General features: G+C 35.4%; 1 protein-coding gene across 1 annotated transcript; it reads right to left on the reverse strand.

Annotated features, from left to right (window-relative positions):
• Window positions 1–11,422: 11,422 nt before the first annotated feature.
• Window positions 11,423–15,521, reverse strand: LOC145041288 (O-fucosyltransferase family protein). Its single transcript, XM_078989296.1, has 10 exons — window positions 14,796–15,521; window positions 14,193–14,259; window positions 13,870–13,937; window positions 13,705–13,793; window positions 13,404–13,601; window positions 13,125–13,329; window positions 12,522–12,689; window positions 12,254–12,421; window positions 11,991–12,181; window positions 11,423–11,920 (listed from the first exon to the last, which is right to left on the reverse strand). Exons 1-10 carry the CDS (start codon window positions 15,168–15,170, stop codon window positions 11,752–11,754), a joined length of 1,698 nt encoding a protein of 565 aa, XP_078845422.1. The 5' UTR covers window positions 15,171–15,521; the 3' UTR covers window positions 11,423–11,751.
• Between the last annotated feature and the right edge of the window lie 6,346 nt (window positions 15,522–21,867).

Raw genomic sequence — 21,867 nt, forward strand, 5'->3', positions numbered from 1 at the left:
GGCTAGTCAATTTAGGGACGATAGGTGTCAAAAATGAATTTTTGATGAAATATTATTTAGAATGAATAATCTTAACTAAGTTATAGTATATGTTACAAGGTTTCTGTGCATATAAAGAACGCCAAAATCTGAGTTATAACGAAGAAGTTATGACCTATCGAAGTTTCGCGACAAAACCGGCACGAAGCTGAATGACGTAAAAAGTGAATTTACGTTAGAGTGATATTTAGCCTTAGCAATCTAAACGAAATTCGTAGAGTTCGTTAAACCATGAGCGTGCATAAAAAGAACGTCCAAATCTGACTTCGTATGAGGATGTTATGATTTTTCTAAGTTTCGACTTTGCGGTATGCAGCCTGAATACTCGATTTGAGACCAAGCGGTTTTTAGCCGAAACAATCTAAATGACAATCTAAGATCTCGTTAATAGTAATGAAACGATAAAAAGATAGGCGAAAACGGACATCGGATGAAGAAGTTATGAATTTATAACGGAGTTTTCCTGGCCTACTAAAAATAAATAATAAAAATAAAGTCAAAATTAGCCGACGGAGTCTAAACGAAAGTTATAGATCGTAGTCTCGCCTACACGGGGATATAAATAACATTGAAAACGGAGCTCGTATGAGGAAGACATGAATTTTTGAAGTTTATTAAATAATTAAGGTATTTAATTTAAATAAAAAATCCGGATATTATCCAAAGGGAGGGAGTCACCGGGCTTATCTAGGTTACGCCGAGCGTAATCGAAGGTTCTAGTCCCTATAAAAGGAAGTCGAGGCTGTCGAGTTTCTTTGCTCATTTATTCCCTTTCTCTCGCGTTTTTGCATCGTTCTTCATGCAAGAAATATCCCGAAGCCCTAGTATCATTCCCGAGACCCAAATCAAGTCCCGAAGCCCCGAAGATCCCGAGAAGTGCGATTCCTGAGTCGAAGCTCTGCCCTCAAAGAGCCTGGTTTTTGTGAAGATCTTCCATATCTACCGAAGAATATTACTTTTACAAGTCGTAATATTGTCTAGTCATCTTCTAATCAAGTGAGTGTGTGGTTATATTCTTCTAACACATAAATATGAAGTATTTGTTATAAAATACGTGTTATGTGTTTATATATTGTTGTATTTTATTTGAGATTAGTGTGGAATGGATGTTTTATATAATTTTTAAATGAGTTAAACTGTATATGTATTTTTTATCTACAAATATGTTGGGTAGAACATGGGTAGATGAGATAGTTGGTGTGTGATAAAAGGATGAGTTGGATAATGAGATCAAGAGGCTAGTTTTAGATCCGTGAGTATGGATTAGACCAAGAGTTTAGTTTTAGATCCGGGAGTATGGATCAGGTAAAGAGATAAAACTTGTTATTAGTCCGGGAGTATGGATTAAGACTAAGTTAATTGTCCCTAGTCTGGGAGTATGGATTGGGCACAGTTATTGATCCGGGAGTATGGATCAGATCAGGATTAAGGTATAGTTAATTGTCCCTATTCCGGGAGTATGGAGTGGGTACAATTATTGATCCGGGAGTATGGATCAGATCAGGAGGTTAGTTTTAGATCCGTGAGTATGGATCAGGGGAAAAGGTTAGTTTTAGATCCGTGGGTATGGATCAGGTGAAAAGGTTAGTTTTAGATCCATGAGTATGGATCGGGTGAAGATAATAGTTTTAGATCCGTGAGTAGGGATCGGGTAAAGAGGAAAATTTTAGATACGAGAGTTTAGATCGTGTAGTTGTGAGGATCGATGGGGTGGGATAAGAGTTGCCTTTATATGGTGAAATTGTACAATTTTGGATGTTCTATATTTATAAATATATGATATAACATTGTGGGATGAAAACCCTATATGCTCACCAGGCTCCCAAGTCTGACCCACTCAGTTTTCTTTGTATTACAGGTATCGATATGAAGACATATTTCACAGAAAGATTTAAAGGAGATATAAATCATTAGTGTAATTGAATGTAAGTTCTGTTTATGCTTATATGTTTGTATCGGAACATGATATCCCGAGGTTTTATTATTAAATAAAAATACATTCTCTTTGAGAAATGTTTTGATAAGTTATTATCATATCTTGTTTTGTGAACAAATTCCGCAACTGTTTTCTTTAAAAGATTACTTTGATTTTAAAAACAAGCATAAACAAATCGGTCTTTTCTGGCCGTGAAATTGGGGATGTCACAGTTGGTATTAGAGCATTAGTTTAAGTGAACTAGGAATTTTGTAGGAAATTTCTAGACTTAAACTTAGAATGCTCAGTAATGATTCTGAGGAGTGTGTCTAAAAAAAAATGTTAGGTAATACACCTAAATTGACAAAAGCACTAGTTTATTTTAGGAATGATGCCTAAGATGTTTTTATGTGCTAAATGTTTTGTGAGATAGCTATATCAATGCTATTATTTGTTCAGATCCATAGTTTGTTGCCGACCAGATCTGGAAACCTTGTGTGTTTAGGATTCTAAGCTTACGACTACGATATTAGAACTAGTATGTAAACGTTTCGGGGTGATAAGGAGGAATTAATTATCTATCGTGATTTAGGATCCGAATTCACCATATTCGGTGTGTAGATCAAAAATGGTAAGAACCAGAAGTGGAGTTGGAAACGTGAACGAAGACAGGAATCAACCACCTGTGATTAAGCAAGCACCTGTTGTAGCAACAACACCAGAGCCAATGATGATGGCTGGGGTGCAAGCGATGATGCAGATGATGTTGGATCGCCAAATGGAGGAGACAAGGAGATTACTCCAACATAATGTCACTTCAAGTGGAAGAGCCCGAAGTGAATGGAGGGCCATCGAAGGGAGGTAACTACAGCGGGACTGTTGGACAAGCAGAACCCCTAGTGGCAGAAAGGAATGACCCGGAAAGGGAAAGAAACAGGGATGGACGTATGTATAAAAATTTCTTGGGCGCCAAGCCGCCAAGTCTTTCTGGAAGCCCAAAGCCTGTTGAGATTATGGACTGGATCTCCGAAATGGAGATTGTGTTTGAGAGTTGCGACTGTAGTAACAAATAGAAGACTATCTTTGCAGTTAGACAATTGAAGACCGTAGTCTTGAGCTGGTGGAAGTTACTGGCAGATATGATGCCTCGAGGGGAAGCCCTGAGGATGTCTTGGGAATCATTACTGGAGAAGTTAAAGATGCAATACTGCTCAGAGATAGATCTGATTGATCTGAATAATGAATTCCAGAACCTTAAGAAAGGTAAATTGAGCATTGATGATTATGCTATTGCATTTACCGAAAAGATGAAGTTATTTCCATACTTAGTGCCAACTGAACTCTCAAAAATTGAGAGGTTCTCAAATGGACTGCCTGCCGACTTTGGCCCAACAGTCAAGATGGCAACTACTTTGAAGACAGCAGTCCGAGCAGCTAAAAATGTGGAGACCCAGTTAAAGGAAAGGGGTCTGGAGAGAAACGAGGTGGGCGAGAAAAGAAAGATTGAAGGATCTTCAAGGTATGATGAGAAGAGAAAATTTTCGAAGTTTGATTTGAAGAAGCTCGAAGACGGAGCACAATGGTATAACAAGTGCAAAAGGAAGCACATTGGGGAATGCTCTAAAGAAATGACTTGCTTCAAATACGGGAAGACTGGTCATTACGCCAACAAATGCCCAACCAAAAGAGAAGTCTGCTTTAAGTGTGGCGAAGAAGGGCACTTCAAGCAAAACTGCCCAAGAAAAGAAGAGGCTATAAGGCCAAATGCACCACCATAGCCAAGAGCATTCCACATGATCCTCGACAAATCAGAAAACAATGCGAGGATTCAAGGATGAAGAATTCATATCAATATATAAAGTCTGTATCAGGAAGTGTAGCCTACTAGAGGCATAGTATAGGGTGAACTTGAACCTTTGTGTAATCGTTTCAAGAAATAATATAAACCCTAGTTTTGCTATCTGATGTGTTGAATGATTATGTGGTTTTCTTGTATGGTGACTTGGTTGACTGCAAGACAATACTTGGGACGAGTATGAGTAGGTGTGAAAGGTAGTAGATGCATATACTACAAGAAGCACAGGACTCGTACTTGGATCAGGGAGAGTCACAAGGTTACCAAGAAGCTGGTGATTGATTCCATTTTATTTTGGTATGTCATTACCATTGTTTCGGTAATGACTAATAAGATGGTTCTTGTTCCGACCCTAGTGGTCATATCTAATTGGAGTCCGACTACGGTGAGTATGTTACGTGGTTCGGAGAACCTAGTTCGAAGTAACATCGGACGTAAGTCAGAAGATTGAAGTTAATGCGATCATTGGTATCACACTCATTGTTCATAAAGTTTGTAGCTAGAAATGCTACATGCTGAAATGTGATTATATCACATTAGAATATGAAGGGAGGTATATTCCATTCTGGAATATAACTTTAAAAAGACCGAGTCTAAGCATCGCATCATGCGATGAAGGGTTAGTAGAGCACAACCCATCGGTCTGTTACAATAGATAAAGGAAAGTATTTATCCTAAGAAGAAAGAGGAGTCCACAATAAGGACTTATTTGGTAACTTGAAGGTTACGATTGAAAGTACAACATAGTACGATAAGCAGATGCAAGATTGAGCATCATCTGCGGTCAAGAAAGTCATAGAGGTAAATACCCTTTTTGGGAAACATAGAAGTTACGGTAATTACCTAGGATGAAGAAATAACGAGTGGAATCATTATGCAAGTCCTATTTCTTTGATGATTTCGGGCTAGTCACTTTAGAGACGATAGGTGTTAAAAATGAATTTTTGATGAAAGATTATTTAGAATGAATAATCTTAACTAAGTTATAGTATATGCTACAAGGTTTCCGTGCATATAAAGAACGCCGAAATCCGAGTTATAACGAAGAAGTTATGACCTGTCGAAGTTTCGCGTCAGAACCGACACGATACTGAATGACGTAAAAAGTAAATTTACGTTAGAGTGATATTTAGCCTTAGAAATCTAAACGAAAGTCGTAGACTTCGTTAAACCATGAGCGTGCATAAAAAGAACGCCTAAATCTGACTTCGTATGAGGAAGTTATGATTTTTCTAAGTTTCGACTTAGCGGTATGCAACCCGAATACTCGATTTGATACCAAGCGGTTTTTAGTCGAAACAATCTAAATGAGAATCGAAGATCTCGTTAATAGTAGTGAAAGAAATATACCAAAGCCCCAGTATCATTCCCGAGACCCAAATCAAGTCCCGAAGCCCCGAAGATCCCGAGAAGTGCGATTCCCGAGCCGAAGCTCTGCCCTCAAAGAGCCTGGTTTTTGTGAAGATCTTCCATATCTACCGAAGAATACTACTTCTACAAGTCGTAATGTTGTCTGATCATCTTCTAATCAAGTGAGTGTGTGGTTATATTCTTCTAACACATAAATATGAAGTATTTGTTATAAAATATGTGCTATATGTTTGTATATATTGTTGTGTTTTATTTGAGATGAGTGTGGAATGGATGTTTTATATAATTTTTAAATGAGTTAAACTGTATATGTATTTTTTATCTACAAATATGTTGGGTAGAACATGGGTAGATGAGATAGTTGGTGTGTGATAAAAGGATGAGTTGGATAATGAGATCAAGAGGCTAGTTTTAGATCCGTGAGTATGGATTAGACCAAGAGTTTAGTTTTAGATTCGGGAATATGGATCAGGTAAAGAGATAAAACTTGTTATTAGTCCGGGAGTATGGATTAAGACTAAGTTAATTGTCCCTAGTCTGGGAGTATGGATTGGGCACAGTTATTGATCCGGGAGTATGGATCAGATCAGGATTAAGGTATAGTTAATTGTCCCTATTCCGGGAGTATGGAGTGGGTACAATTATTGATCCGGGAGTATGGATCAGATCAGGAGGTTAGTTTTAGATCCGTGAGTATGGATCAGGGGAAAAGGTTAGTTTTAGATCCGTGGGTATGGATCAGGTGAAAAGGTTAGTTTTAGATCCATGAGTATGGATCGGGTGAAGATAATAGTTTTAGATCCGTGAGTAGGGATCGGGTAAAGAGGAAAATTTTAGATACGAGAGTTTAGATCGTGTAGTTGTGAGGATCGATGGGGTGGGATAAGATTTGCCTTTATATGGTGAAATTGTACAATTTTGGATGTTCTATATTTATAAATATATGATATAACATTGTGGGATGAAAACCCTATATGCTCACCAAGCTCCCAAGTCTGACCCACTCAGTTTTCTTTGTATTACAGGTATCGATATGAAGACATATTTCACAGAAAGATTTAAAGGAGATATAAATCATTAGTGTAATTGAATGTAAGTTCTGTTTATGCTTATATGTTTGTATCGGAACATGATATCCCGAGGTTTTATTATTAAATAAAAATACATTCTCTTTGAGAAATGTTTTGATAAGTTATTATCATATCTTGTTTTGTGAACAAATTCCGCAACTGTTTTCTTTAAAAGATTACTTTGATTTTAAAAACAAGCATAAACAAATCGGTCTTTTCTGGCCGTGAAATTGGGGATGTCACACTTTTCTTCCACCCTCTCTCTTTTTGTCAAATGTCAAGTTCTTCTGCCAAATCGAGCTTCCAAGGTGGTTCAATATCAAGAAACAAAAGAGTAGTTAGATGTAGTTGTGGAGATTTGTTTAAGGTATATGTTGCATGAACGCCTAAGAACTATGGGAAAAAATTTACGGGTGCCCTAATTTTTTAAATTTCTTGAGAAACCCTGATAAAATGTATGTAATTTATCCCAACTATGTTTTTCCTATGTAGAAGGAGAGGACTTTTGTTTTTTTCAAATGGTACAATGAAGAAGATGGTCATATTAATAACGACCTATCTCATACAGAGTGTGGACAGATGAAGACATTGATAGAAAATTGTAGGGCTGTTAGTTCTTATTTTTTTCATGTTGACAATAGTTGTTATGAAGATGTAAAACATTTGGGAATGTTTAGATTGACTATGAAAATGAGCTTATGCTTATGTAATTGTTGTTTTGGTATGTAGTTGTTACTTGCAGAAGTTATTTATGTAACACCTGTCTCCTTTAATGGATCAGTGTATGGCATTAAGGAGTCAACGGTATGATTTTTTAGAAAAACCATATGTCACAGCGTGACAAGAAGGTTGTCACGACGTGACATATCAGATATGAGAATGCGTTTTAGGATGGCTCTCACAATGTGACGAGGGTATGGTCACGACATATTTAGGGCATCATTTCCAGCCACTATCACCTTCTATAACCTTGAGGCAAACCCTAATACCCTCTTCTCCATTTTTTAGCTCATCTTGGTGCTTTTGGTTGCTTTTGAAGAAAAAAGAAGGATTTGGTAGTGTTGGGTGCATCTTGGCAAGCTTTGGACTTCATTTGGGCATCTTTAAACCTATGTAAGTGTTCAAGATCCAAACTTTATTGTTCTAGGTTTCTAGATCTAAGTTTTTGTCCCTTTATCTTCATGTTTGAGAAAGTTGGAATGGTGGGATTCTTGAGAAACACCTAAGAACTATGGGAAAAAATTTACGGGTGCCCTAATTTTTAAATTTCTTCAGAAAACCTGATAAAATGTATGTAATTTATCCCAACTATGTTTTTCCTATGTAGAAGGAGAGGACTTTTGTTTTTTTCAAATGGTAAAATGAAGAAGATGGTCATATTAATAACGACCTATCTCATACAGAGTATGGACAGATGAAGACATTGATAGAAAATTGTAGGGTTGTTAGTTCTTATTTTTTTCATGTTGACAATAGTGGTTATGAAGATATAAAACATTTGGGAATGTTTAGATTGACTATGAAAATGAGCTTATGCTTATGTAATTGTTGTTTTGGTATGTAGTTGTTACTTGCAGAAGTTATTTATGTGACACTGTCTCCTTTAATGGATCAGTGTATGGCATTAAGGAGTCAACGGTATGATTTTTTAGAAAAACCATATGTCACAGTGTGACAAGAAGGTTGTCACGACGTGACATATCAGATATGAGAATGTGTTTTAGGATGGCTCTCACAATGTGACAAGGGTATGGTCACGACATATTTAGGGCATCATTTCCAGCCACTATCACCCTCTATAACCTTGAGGCAAACCCTAATACCCTCTTCTCCATTTTTTTAGCTCATCTTGGTGCTTTTGGTTGCTTTTGAAGAAAGAAGAAGGATTTGGTAGTGTTGGGTGCATCTTGGCAAGCTTTGGACTTCATTTGGGCATCTTTGGACCTATGTAAGTGTTCAAGATCCAAACTTTATTGTTTTAGGTTTCTAGATCTAAGTTTTTGTCCCTTTATCTTCATGTTTGAGAAAGTTGGAATGGTGGGATTCCATAAAGTTGGTAATTTTATGGGTCCTTGAGGTCCTTTAAGGGTTGTATATGTTGGATTTGAAGTCTGGCTAAGTTTTGAAGACATTCATGGGATTGTGGTTCCATTTTCATCATTTTGACTTGATAAGAGATCAAGCCATGCATTGGACATGCATGTCTATAAAGAATTGATTTTTAGAATGTTTTTGAAGTAACAAGGCTCAATGAAAAGTTGGAATGGATGGCTTAAAGGATTAAGGATTGAATGCATTAAGTTGTCCCAAATTGCAGTAGTCACGACGTGACCATATGGACATCACGACATGACGATAAGATTTCCCGCTTGATTTAGACGGACTCTCTCACGATGTGAGGCATGATCATTACGACGTGACAATGGTTTTGAGCACAACTGAGCTGTTCAAATCTAGAGTTTTGGATCGGGGTTGAGTTTGTTAGCCACGATGTGACCATAGGTTGGTCACAATGTGAGTATCAGCTATTTGTGATGTTGACTATTGACTTTGACCTTGACCGTTAACTTTTGGCATGGGTTGACTTTTGGTTAAATTTCTAGTTTTAGAAGGTAGACTAAGGGTTTACCTTGTGTGGTTTATTAGGAGGTGTATAGCACCCATTCGTTGGCTGTGAGAGCTGTTAGTTAATGATTACCTCGACAAGGTGAGTCTTCTCATTATATTGTATAGGATACTAGTTGTCTTTGTGACTTTTTCATTGTATGATGGGTTGGGCCCGTTTGTATGCTAGGGTAGGCTCATTTATATGTTGGGCAGGGCCCGATGTTATGTATGGTATGTGGTATTTTGGAAACTCACTAAGCTTTATGCTTATAGTTTTTTGGTTAAACATTTTCAGGTACTTCTAGTTCCAAAGGGAATGGACCAGCTTGACTGCATAGCTTCCCCTGATGGCTTTTTCCGTACTGATTATTATTGTTTTACTTTGATGTTTGAAAGATACATTTTACTCTCATTGGTTTTGGAACAAATGGTTGTATGGATTTGATGGTTTAAAAATAAAAATTTTATTCATATTTTCAGAATGTTACAATCTATGAAATATTTATGAAATTATTATGCATATGGTATAGTTTATTACTATAATGGTAAAGTACAATGCTGAAATTAGTTAAATGTAAATGCAAATGGTATCGTTGATTACTCTAATGGTAAAGTACAATGCTGAAATTTGTTAAATGTAAATGGAAAATGGTCTGATGGAAAGTATAATATTGTAATGATAAAGGCAAATGACCAATACAAAGTATAATGCTGAAATGGTAAATTATACCATCGATAATATAAACATAAAAAGCATACCATAATGTAAAGATAACATACCATAATAGGGGATTCATCACATCATCCAAGGTCCATTACAAAATATTAAATAACAAAAAATCAACTAGCATGTATCATCTGTCCATTTATATCAAATTCCCTGAAATATATCCCAAAAAAGAAACACCCAAAGGTACATGAGAAGAACCGGATGAAAGGTGCACTTAGTGGGTTTATAAAGTAAGATGTACAAAATGTACCAAAAAAGGCTTCATATACAAATACCCAACTATACCAAGAAACATGAACCAGTTGTCTGCAATTGATTTGCAATCTTCTATATCTATTAAATGCAAGTTATAGCCATGACTTGATCTTTGAAACTGTTGAACTAAAGATTAAAGGGTTGTTTCTATTTTTTTCTCCATTAAGTCATGTATGAGTACAGTGATTGAATGTGTAATGATATACATCAGGTTTTTTTCTTTTCTAGACTGAATAAACTAAATAACCATTTTACCTTTATATTTCAAAAAACATTTTTTCACAATAGTCATCAGTTTTAATGTGAGGAGAAAAGAAGAAAGGCAAAATGTAAAGGGTTAGTGTCTTAATAGTTTGTCACTCTCTTCAGAACAAATGCTTAAACCATTAAGTTCATTAGGTTAAATAAATAAATAAAAACCTTCAGGTAGGCTTAGTGTGGGACTTGATTGTTATCTAAACCTCCGATAAAGACCGGTGGTGTTAAAATCGCAATAGAAAGACCAAAAGCGTTAAAACTGAAAAACCATAAGGACCAAGAATGTAATTTCCTCTAAAATCTATCTTTAGCCATTATATTTATCTAGATGTAATTTTTATGGAAAAATGAATTTAAAATGTAACATTTTTTTGTGTTGTATATGTTAGTCATTAATATTTTTTATTTTTATTTTTATTTTATTTTATTATTATTATTAATTATTGTTTTTTTTGCAAAATAAATCCATTAACTTGTTAGGTTTGTCCATAAGATTGATTTTCTACACGACTTTCGTTTTGTAGGTTTCCAACCAAAAGATTGATTTTCTAGGGGACTTTGGCATCTCCGACGAGCCTCCGGTCATCTTCGCTAACATTTTTCCGGTCACCGAGCTCGCATAGACATGTGCACCTATACTAGCATCGGTGTGTGTTCCATCATTACCCAACAACCCTCTGGTACTCTACTGATATCCTTTGAGTAGACCCACCGACGACATATATTTTCCCAGCAACTACAGTCATCACTAATTTTTTTCTCAACACAAACATTTTTTATCTAGGTATATCCGCTCCGATCTAGACGTCGCACCAAAGTTGTTTTTCCCAATAATGTGGATCCAACGGGCTAATCGCAGCAAGTCTTGCGTGTGAAGACTCGTCAAATATATCAATCATCATAGTTATTAAACAAGGAAATTGTCTTTTGATGGGTGTCATTACCCACTTGATGGTAAGATAGGCAGAAAAAAAAAAAAGTGGTTGCAATCAAAAGAGAATAATAGAAGACTTCATTAGAAAATTCATACTATATTATTAATTGAAGATGATAGGTGTCAGAGATACTAAAAATCGCTGAAAACAGATTTTTCCTTGGAAACCTACACTAGTTATTATGAAATAAATTAAAAAAGAAAAATCATTAATGACTAACCTTGTACAGCAACTTTACCTTTTTAAGTCATTTTGTCAATTTTTGTACTAGTAAACTAAATTAATGTTTTTTCATTTCACACTTCCTTATCAATTTAGGATGCAGTTGTCAAATATGATTTCTTAAATAACTTTCTAAAGGATAGTATCTATTTCCATTTTCAAACATTTACCAAGACAAAGAAAGAAACCCATGAAAATTTAACAAAAAAACAAATATTGTCACTATTGTACACACACAAACTAACAACAACAATGAGGTTAAAGATATTTGCAATCCAACTTTTCCTTCCTTAGATACACATACACCAACTATCTGGTTCTTGAATCATGTACAAATTCCTGTTCTAAACCACCCACCACCTTTTCATTTTCCTTCATCATTATCGGAGGCTCCAAATGTTTTGATCAATCATTGGAGGAAAAAAAAAATAAAGAATTTCCAATGTTAGCTATAGCTCACAAAATGCAAAACGCAATCAAATCAAATCAAATCATCAAGAAGTGGACCCTACTACTGTTCTCGAATCTTCTGTTTTATTTGCACGACACATGCAATTTGGACACGGAAATGAATATATGGAGTCGTTTGGCCTTTTCAGTTCAATTCCTTTCGAGTCGCTATGAACTCGCATGCTTAACATGTGCCTTTTAAACGTTCTCCACCTATAAACAAAACAATCAAATTATATATAACTAAATCGTATAATAAAGATGTATAAATTCAAATTCATACCCGATCTTGGGGTTGTCAAAATATACTGCTAACTTTCGTTTATCGGGTCTAATTGTCTTTGAATGTCCATTAAAGAGATATCTTCTATGTCCCAATAAAAAATGAGGGAAGTTTCCACCTTGTGTTGTCACAAATACTTCGCTATGTAGACACACAGTGTAATCTATAGCAGCCATTCTAGAAGAATAGTTCTACAACCAACCAATCAAAAGTCAAAACTTAGTCATACAAAAAGAAACCTGAAATAAGACAAACAATCAAACCTTAAACGGCGCTAATTCCTCGGAAGATGCTAACATCTCCTTGGTTTGTAAAAGGGGAAACATTTCTAGAAGCGGAGCCATGTGTCTTTCTGAATCATATATTCTTCCGGAAGCAAGAAAAATGGATGTGCTTTTATCAAATCCCATTCCTCTAAGCATCAACCCAACCTAATAATTAAATTAAATAACCCTTTTTAAATTATTAAAATTTTCAAGAAACTTTGGTTCATAAACGTGAAGAAGGAATAATGATATTTATTTTAATTACCTCTAGAGGTGTGAGGGGACATTTTCCATTTACCCTATTGGCTCCAGGCCGAATAACTCTACCAGGTTTTGTGAATTTACCTTTCCACCCCCTCTCTCTTGCAGCTACCATATCTTCACTCTCTTTTGATCCACCATCATATACACAGCAAGAAAAAGCAACCATGTCCTATACAATTATTTTTGTCACATCTCACTTCAATGATACACAACTTACAAAAATGGTCCCTGTGGTATGTTCATTTTACCAGGTTAAGTCCAAAAACAAAACCTTTTGCAACTTTGGTAATTTTACAGATTTAACAAAAAGGCTGTTAAAAGTTAGACACAGGGACCATAATTGATATGAAACCTTCCAATAAAGACAAAAATGGCAAAACGATTCATTTTTGGACTACACCCAGTAGAAATCATATATCGCAAAAAGGAGAAAATGGTCATTTTTACAAATTTAACAAAAGGGTTGTGAAAGCTAATGACTAAAGGACCAAAATCAATACAAAAACTTGCAATAAGAACCAAAACTGCAAGATGGTGGTGAAAATCACGTACCACAAGAACAAAAAGGGCAAAATGGTCATTTTTAGAGATAAAGAGTACAGACCTCCTCAAAGCGTAGATGGACAGAAATGTATTTTCCACCATTGATTTTACTCCGTTCTTTCATTCTTGAAACTAAAGTTTGACCCATTGTCAATAAAGGGCTTGAAAATCTTAAAGCTTCATAATTTGCTAAACATCGAAGGCGTTGAACTTCAGGAGGTGCATCAAATGATAATCGGTTTGCAAATGGGGAAATCCTTATGAACCTGACAATTTACCACATTAAAATATGATCAGATGATTAAAAAAAAACAAAGTAGTTAAAACAAAATAGGCTTACTTTTCTTCTAGAAGCCTTGGAAGAACTGTATCCCTGTAGTACTGAACAGGTGCCCATGCTTTTATTCTGAAGTTGAAAACATTGGTCAAATTCCGGTCAAACCTTTCCATTAGGTATCCAGGTACAGTGTCAACTATCCGTACGTCATTTTCCAATGTTTTAACGAAAAATTCTTCATCATATATGTCACTAAACTTACTGAAATACAACCAAAAAAACACATAAATACTTTAAAGTATATGTACATATAACATTAAGCAGATATATTAATTAGTAAAAGATCATGTTTATGTTTACAAACCTGGGATCTCTCCAAATGCTATGGAAATGAAAATTTGGAATGACAAGTGTCGCGTTAAGATAGCCTGCCACAGCAACTGCATTGCAAATCTAGAGAGAGACATGTAAATGTTAGGTAATTGTAGATGATAATGAAATTGATATGAAAACATTTAATGTAAATTACCGATGTTCTTTGTTGATTCAAGCCACCATTTGCTTCAACATATATGTATCCATTTGACTCTGGCAAACCTAAAAGAACAAAGAAACTTTCAAAACAAAATCTTTCGAGATGCATTGTTACAAACAAGATGAAAAGATTTTAATCAGTTGAAGAGTAAGAGTCGGTTGTAGTTCTGTGTAAAAGTCTCTTAATTTCAAGCCCCATTAACATAAGATATAAATCAGTTTAAAAAAAGTCAAAATTGGATGAGCAATGGCATATGTTAGAGTCAAGGAAGCATCAAACAAGCTTTTCATGTTTGAAAGAAAGTTCAGTGTTCATACCTCCTGAAAACTTGTTTATACAAGGCCTCCAGTCACCACCTTTAGCATGTTTCCATATGGTTGACATCTACATTAAGTTGAGTGTTATGAATCAGAAAACGAGAGCAGAAGAAAATTTTTCATTTTTTAATCCAAACCCTAATTTAATTTGGTAGGATATGCAAATCCTCCCCAATTGAAACCCTAGTCTATCACATTCTTCTCAGTTGGTCTTCCTCAAGGAGACAGAGGTTCAACTTAGCAATGGTGGATTAAAGCCAGTGCAGGTGATGAGGTGATGAAATTATTATTGGTACAGATCTAGAAAAAGCAAATGAAATACATCATATCTGTCTTGTTTCCCAAATTCAATCCGTATGTGTATAGTATAGTTTGAAATATAAGCTACTTATGCCTCCATAGCTTGTAATTCTTCACAGCGTGGCATCAATGCGGTTCAGGTGCAGTGGGATTGTAATCGGTGCTATAAGCTAGAAGCTAACCATATCCAATCAAGTAAATAATTGTTCATGGTAGATTGCAATAATTCAAAAACAGGGACAAGATCTTAACAAAAAAAAAAGGATCAACGTCACATTAGGGCAAACTTTGGAAACTACTAACCGCATCGGATGACGAATTGTCGGCATCCATCTCGTGTCGAAGCTTAGCATAGAGTTCTGGACTCCTGTACACTGACCCTGGAGCCCTCCGAGACTTGATTACATCGGGAACGACGTCAAAAGAGACAGTCCCCATGTAAAACAGCATACCAGAGATGTAGAGAAGAGGGGCGAAAAGGAAAACCCCCTGGCGACGTAATAGAAAGGTTAGTACGATCCACGCAATACGTTGTGTGATTGAACGATTAACACCAACAACAAATCGAGCGGCGGTTTTTCCGGAGCGGGGATGTCGGAGACGAGGGGAGCGAAGGGGGGAGGCCGGTGGCGACGGGGTATTGTGTCCACTGCTGGGGAGCCGATTTTTAGCGTGCATCTCGCGGCTACAAATCACATTATAGGGGTAGGGAATCCGAATCAAGTGGCTTCCCCTTCGCCCCTTTGTGTGCCCGAGATATAGATATACCGTTACAGATGTAGAAAGTGAGAGAGTGTTTGCGTGAAAAAACACAGAGATGTATGTGTATCAGAGAATGTAATGTGTGTTTGTGTGAGATTGGAAGGAAGACAGTGAGATAGAGAGAGAGAAAGATGAAGATTCGAAGAGTGTTGATGCGGTGGAGTGCACGTGCACGGCGGGAGGAGACGGCGGAGGATGGTGGCTGGAGTTGACGCAATGTAATGGCGCATTCGTGAGGGACAAGCGAGGTTTGCTCCGTGTTCTACTACTTTCTTTCTTTTGTACAAAATATCCAATTTTTAACCCAATTTGATAATATTTATTTTTTATTTTTTAAAAAATATATAAAATCATAAACTGTAAAATTATAACTAAACAAAAAAACTAATTCTCAACACAAAATTTAAAATTTGCATGATTGGATTTCATTTTGCTCATATACGAGAAGTGTGGGAAAAAACATATTAAAGTTAATGTACTTTGCTTGTATAATTAGATCTTATAATTACATTTGACTTGATAATTAAAAAAAAAAAATTAATGGTTATTTTGTCATTGCACTCAAATTAGTTACATGCTTTGAATCTGAATTTTCAAATTATACACATACATGCATGTGGTCTTCTTATTCATCTTCAAAAGTTGTAAAATAAGCTTACGTAGTTAAAACATAAAAGTGTTGTGTTACTACTTACTAGTTTGCTAATTTGATAGAACTATGATGAGAATTAACTCGACTATTTAGATTTATTATTTGAACGAGAAAAGGGTAATCTAATAATAAGTAGTAAAAAGTTTTGATGGTCGGTATTCATACTTTTAAAACGTATAAATATAAAAGAGAATAATTTGCCACTTTAACGTGTAGCTCGTTTTTAATAAACATAAGAGCATAAGAAAAGTATAATATCCTTTTTAGTTTCCACAAAAATACTTCGTTTTTAATAGTCACCACCTCAAATTCTCAAAAAACATGTCCAACGTTTAATTAGAAACGTTAGAAAAAACATTTTAAATATTTAAGACCATAGGGTATGATCATTACATGTTAATTAGAAAAATTAGAAAAGTGATGTCTTATATATCTTACATCATATTTTCACTAGCTTTTTGGAAATAATTACCACTCTATATTGTTTATCTTTTTTTTTTTTATATTTAGATTAAATAAAAAAAATATAATTAGTAAACATAAATAAATATTTCATATTATTTAAAAACACCTTACATAATGTAAATTACTAAAAAAACATAAAAACATAAATTTTCAAACCTAAATTACTAAAAAAAAACATAAAACCATACAAATTTAAACCAAAATGACTTAAAAAACATAGAAAATTAAACATAAAAATTAAAAACGATAAAACCTAATTTAAATACTTATCACGAACTTGTTGTTGGATTTTTAGAAATGCAGCTAGATTTTCCTAGTTGATATCTAGTTGTGGCTTTGCATTTAAAATTTGAAAATCGGTAAGTGTCAGTTTCCGAAATATGAGCTGCCTCCGTTGCTTCATATTTTTTTGTAAAAAAACTTAGAGTGTTGTCAATTTTTTCCGCAAGTACATCTTCACTACTCGATTTTCCGCTTGCAGCCATCATACTTTTCCTTTGTTTATTCCCGGTGGTTGACGAAGTTGCACTTCCGGTGGACCCTCCCCCTCGGTGTCGTGGAACTCTTCATTGAGGTCGACACCAAAACCCACATCTAACTCAAAAGTTGTTGACTTTTTGTTAGAGTCGGTGGTCGATTCCAAATGTGAAGTCTCTGATTTAAGGATCCATTTTAGACCCGCACGATAAATTTCTCATGCTTTTTGTTTGTCAGATATTTTACCACCGTTGGTAACTTTGTATTGTTGGCAAGCGGTTAATAAAATATTGAGATAGTTGTTACCACTTTTGTACATATTTTTCATAATTTCAAATATGTCATTAAACTTTGTGCAAGCCGTTTGTAATCCGCGCCATTTTTCATTGACTGTGTCGTATGTTCGATTTGTTTGTCTTCCCAAAAGCGAGTGAAAGTGGTCTAATCCGTTCCTCATTTTTTGTAGCTTTTTCTTTTGGTAGCATTCTTCTAGATGGTTGTGTTTCTTGGACTCGTTCTTCTTCGTTATTGTTGAGGTTTATAGTTTAGGATTTAGATAATGAGACTTGTAATTGTTGTGTTTGGAATTGTTGAGATGGTTGTGTTTAGAATTGTTGATGTTGAAATTGTTGAAAAACTTGGAATTAAGATTGATTGAATTGTTGTGGTCTTTGTTGTTGGAAGTAGTTTGATTCACATGGAATGTTGGTAAATAGTGGTTATTGTTGGATTAGGGATGTTAACACTTTCATGTAATTAAGATGTTGATAGTGTTTGGGGTTGTTGGGGTGTTTAGACTCGTTCGGGTATTATGATTTTGATCCATACTTTGAGAAAAAGATGAGAAAATAAAAAGAGATTTGAGTGGTTTTGAGGTGTGAAATGATACAAAAGTGTTGGGGTTTAATTTAAAGTTAGAAAGTAAATTTTTATAAAATTGGTTAACGGGACAGTTTTTGACCGTTTGTGAGATTGCTATTCTATTGGTCGTAACTGAGCGTAGCCGGTACCAATCCACATCACATTTACGGGCTAGGGACGGTGTTCATGTGTGAACAGACCTTCCACCTCATCATTTACGTGTCAAAAGCTACGCCATACCCGATGGCCTAATAGCTAATCAGTTATTTTAATTGGCCGATTATGGGTTAATTAATTTGATTTTTAAGATATGGTGTTAGATCCTCACCAAGCTAAATCATATATAAAAAAAATATATGATATTGACATGGTGTCCTTCGGCCAAAGAATTTATAGATTCAAATCTAGTTTAAAAAATTTATAAGTGTTATCATGGTTCTAAAAATGAAGTTAAATAATATTTGGTTATATTATTATATATTATTGTGACATCCCCATTTTCACGGCCAAAAAAGACCGATTTGTTTATGCTTTGTTTTATAAAATTAGAGTAATCTTTTAAAGAAAACGGTTGCGGAATTTGTTCCCAAAACAAGATATGATAATAACTTATCAAAACATTTCTCAAAGAGAATGTATTTTCATTTAATAATAAAACCCCGGGATGTCATGTTCCGATACAGACATATAAGCATAAACAGAACTTACATTCAATTACACTAATGATTTACATCTTCTTTAATCTCTCAGTGCAAAGCAGCTTCGTATCAATACCTGTGATACAATTAAACTGAGTGGGTCAGGCTTGGGAGTCTGGTGAGCATATAGGGTTTTCAACCCACAATAATATAATTATTATATTCAATCATCAAACAATCAACCCAATAACCAATCCCCGTTATCTCCATTTATTTCTTAAGTACCTTCCCTAAGGAATTATCCTAAGGGTCATCTCCTACATCATATTTACCTCCCATCTCCTTACATCACATTTCCTTGTATGATTGTTCCTAAGGACTTTTTCCTAAGGATCATCGCATGAATACGTAGTCACAACATCGTCTGGACTAGTAAGTCATAATAAGGGTTAGACTATCATCGCATGAATACATAGCCACAACATTGTCTGGACTCGTAATTCATAGTAAGGGTTAGAGTATCATCGCATGAATACGTAGCCACAACATCGCCTGGACTCGTAATTCATCACCTACAGGTTATGAGCCTGCTGGTGTTTCTACGGGGTCATCTAGAATAGTCCGTGGTCGCCATCTATACTCTGGTAGATGACTACATCGCCAAATTTCCACATCGCCGGTCAAGGTTATGGTATCTCCTCTCATCTCACATCACCTATTTATCATTACCTAACTATCATCACCTTTCTATCATCACCTATTTCTCATCACCTAATTATCATCACCTGTCTCTTATCACATTTGTTCAACACACATCAACTATTTCATCTACCCATGTTCTACCCAACATATTTGTAGATATAAATTACATATATAGTTTAAATCATTTAACACCCATATAAAAACATCAATGCCAAGCCCATCTCATATAGACAATTAATATATATCGCATAGCACGTATTTCATAGCTAATACTTTATATTTATGTGTTTAGAAGAGAGTAACCACACACTCATACATATAAACAACAATATATATACACATAACACATATTTCGTATAAAATACTTCATAATTATGCGTTAGAAGAAAGTAACTACACACTCACACATATAAACAACAATATACTTAATACACTCAAACCATACTTGTATTATTATTGTGTTTATGAAAGGTAGTATACACTCACTTGATTAGAAGATGATCGGGCAGCACTACGGTTTGCAGAAGTAGTGTTTCTCCGTAGATCTGGAAGATCTTCACAAAAACCGGGCTCCTCGCGGGCAGAGCTTCGGCTCGGGAATCGCACTTCTCGAGATCTTCGGGGCCTCGGGACTTACTTCGGGGCTCGGGAATGATATCGGGGCTTCGGGATATTATTGGCACGTAAAACGATGCAAAACTTAGAGAGAAGGGAGGAAAAATCGCAAGGAAAATGGCTGATCTCGAGTTCTATTTATAGGCTGTTGGGTCTGGGATTACGTTGGGCGTACTTTGACGTCACTGCATGCGTCAATTGGTGGCACTTGAGTATTGGTCAGACAGGTTGCACCCCTCTGAGTACGCTGGGCGTACTCAAATTACGCTGGGCGTAATTTGACTCGTCGAACTTCTAAATTGCGTAAATTTTGCATACGAGCTCCGTTTTCGACGTTATTTATATTCACGCGTAGGTCAGACCATACTCTACAACTTTCATTTAGACTCCGTTGGCTAATTTTGACTTTTATTTTTATTATTTATTTTTAGAAGGTTGGGACAGGAAAACTTCGTTATAAATTCATAACTTCTTCGTCCGACATCTGTTATCGCCTAACTTTTCATCGTTTCACTACTAACAATGAGATCTTCGATTCTCGTTTAGATTGTTTCAGCTAAAAACCGCTCGATCTCAAATCGAGTATTCGGGCTGCATACTACTAAGCTGAAACTTAGAAAAATCATAACTTCCTCATACGAAGTCAGATTTGGACGTTCTTTTTATGCACGCTCACGGTTTAACGAACTCTACGACTTTCGTTTAGATTGATAAGGCTAAATATCACTCTAACATAAATTCACTTTTTTTACATCATTCAGCGTCGTTCCGATACTGTCGCGAAACTTCGACAGGTCATAACTTCTTCGTTATAACTCGGATTTCGGCGTTCTTTATATGCACGGAAACCTTGTAACATATACTATAACTTAGTTAAGATTATTAATTCTAAATAATCTTTCATCAAAAATCCATTTTTGATGCCTATCGTCTCTAAATTGACTAGCCCGGATCTACGGGCGTTACAATTATATATATTTAAACTGAATAAATCTTTTCTATAGAAAGTATATAAATTATATCATTTGAAAGGGATAATTGTCGTAGGAAACCCTTTGGTATTAATCTATATTTATAAATTTACAATACAAGATAAGATATAACAAAAGATCTAACAAACTATATCCTATCTTTATAACAAATACATATTCAAACTATTATATCTCTTATCTACTATGGAACACGTTTACAGTCCCCTTCAATCTTAATCTTTACCGGGTTGAGATTGTGTTTTAGATGTTCCAACATGTTCTTAGTGGCAGGCTTAGTTAATCTATCGGCTAGCTGATCTCTAGAAGATATAAGCCGAACATTAAGAGCTCCTATTACTACCTTTTCTCTAACGAAGTGAAAGTCTACCGATGTATGTTTTGTGCAGGCATGGAATATCAGGTTTGTTGTTAAATATGTTGCACCTAGATTATCACACCATAGAACCGAAGGTCTCGACTGTCAAATTCCTAACTCTTTTAGTAGAGTTTGCAACCATATTGCTTCTGTTGTACCATTTACAAGTGCCTTGTATTCAGCCTATGTACTCGAACTTAACATTTTAGGTTGCTTGTGTGAACTCCAAGAAATCAGATTATGTCCAAGAAATATTGCATAGCTACCTGTAGATCGACAATAGTCCGAACACCCTGCCCAATATGCATCTGTGAAGAAGATACTTAAGAGTGTTGGATTTGAATAAGTTTGATTTCTGTATTTACTGTGCCCTTTACATATTATAGTTCTTTTAACTACCTCCCAATGAATGTTCATTAGTTTTAAGAGATATTGACATAATTTATTCATCACAAAGGAAATGTTTAGTCATGTCAACGTAAGATATTGAAGACCTCCAACAATACTTCTATATTTGAATGCCTCTTCATCATTTAGCGGTTTTCCATGATCTCGATAGAGTTTTTCCGTTACTTACATCGGGGTTGAAATGCTTTTACAATTCTCTATATGAGCATGATGTAAAAGATCAGTGGCATACTTGTGTTGCATAAAAGTGATTCCCCCTAAATTGTGAAGAACTTCAATCCCAAAAAAATAACTTAACCGGTCAAGATCTTTAATTAGAAAAGAATCGGATAAGACATGAACGAGTTTGTTAACCACGAAAAGGAGACGACCCTGTGATGACGATATCATCAACATACACAACTACAAAAATATGTAGATATTGATATACTTATTGTGAAAATATAAA

Source organism: Lactuca saligna, chromosome 4 (genome assembly GCF_052625555.1).
Source record: "Lactuca saligna cultivar CGN05327 chromosome 4, ASM5262555v1, whole genome shotgun sequence".
Classification (NCBI taxonomy): domain Eukaryota; kingdom Viridiplantae; phylum Streptophyta; class Magnoliopsida; order Asterales; family Asteraceae; genus Lactuca; species Lactuca saligna.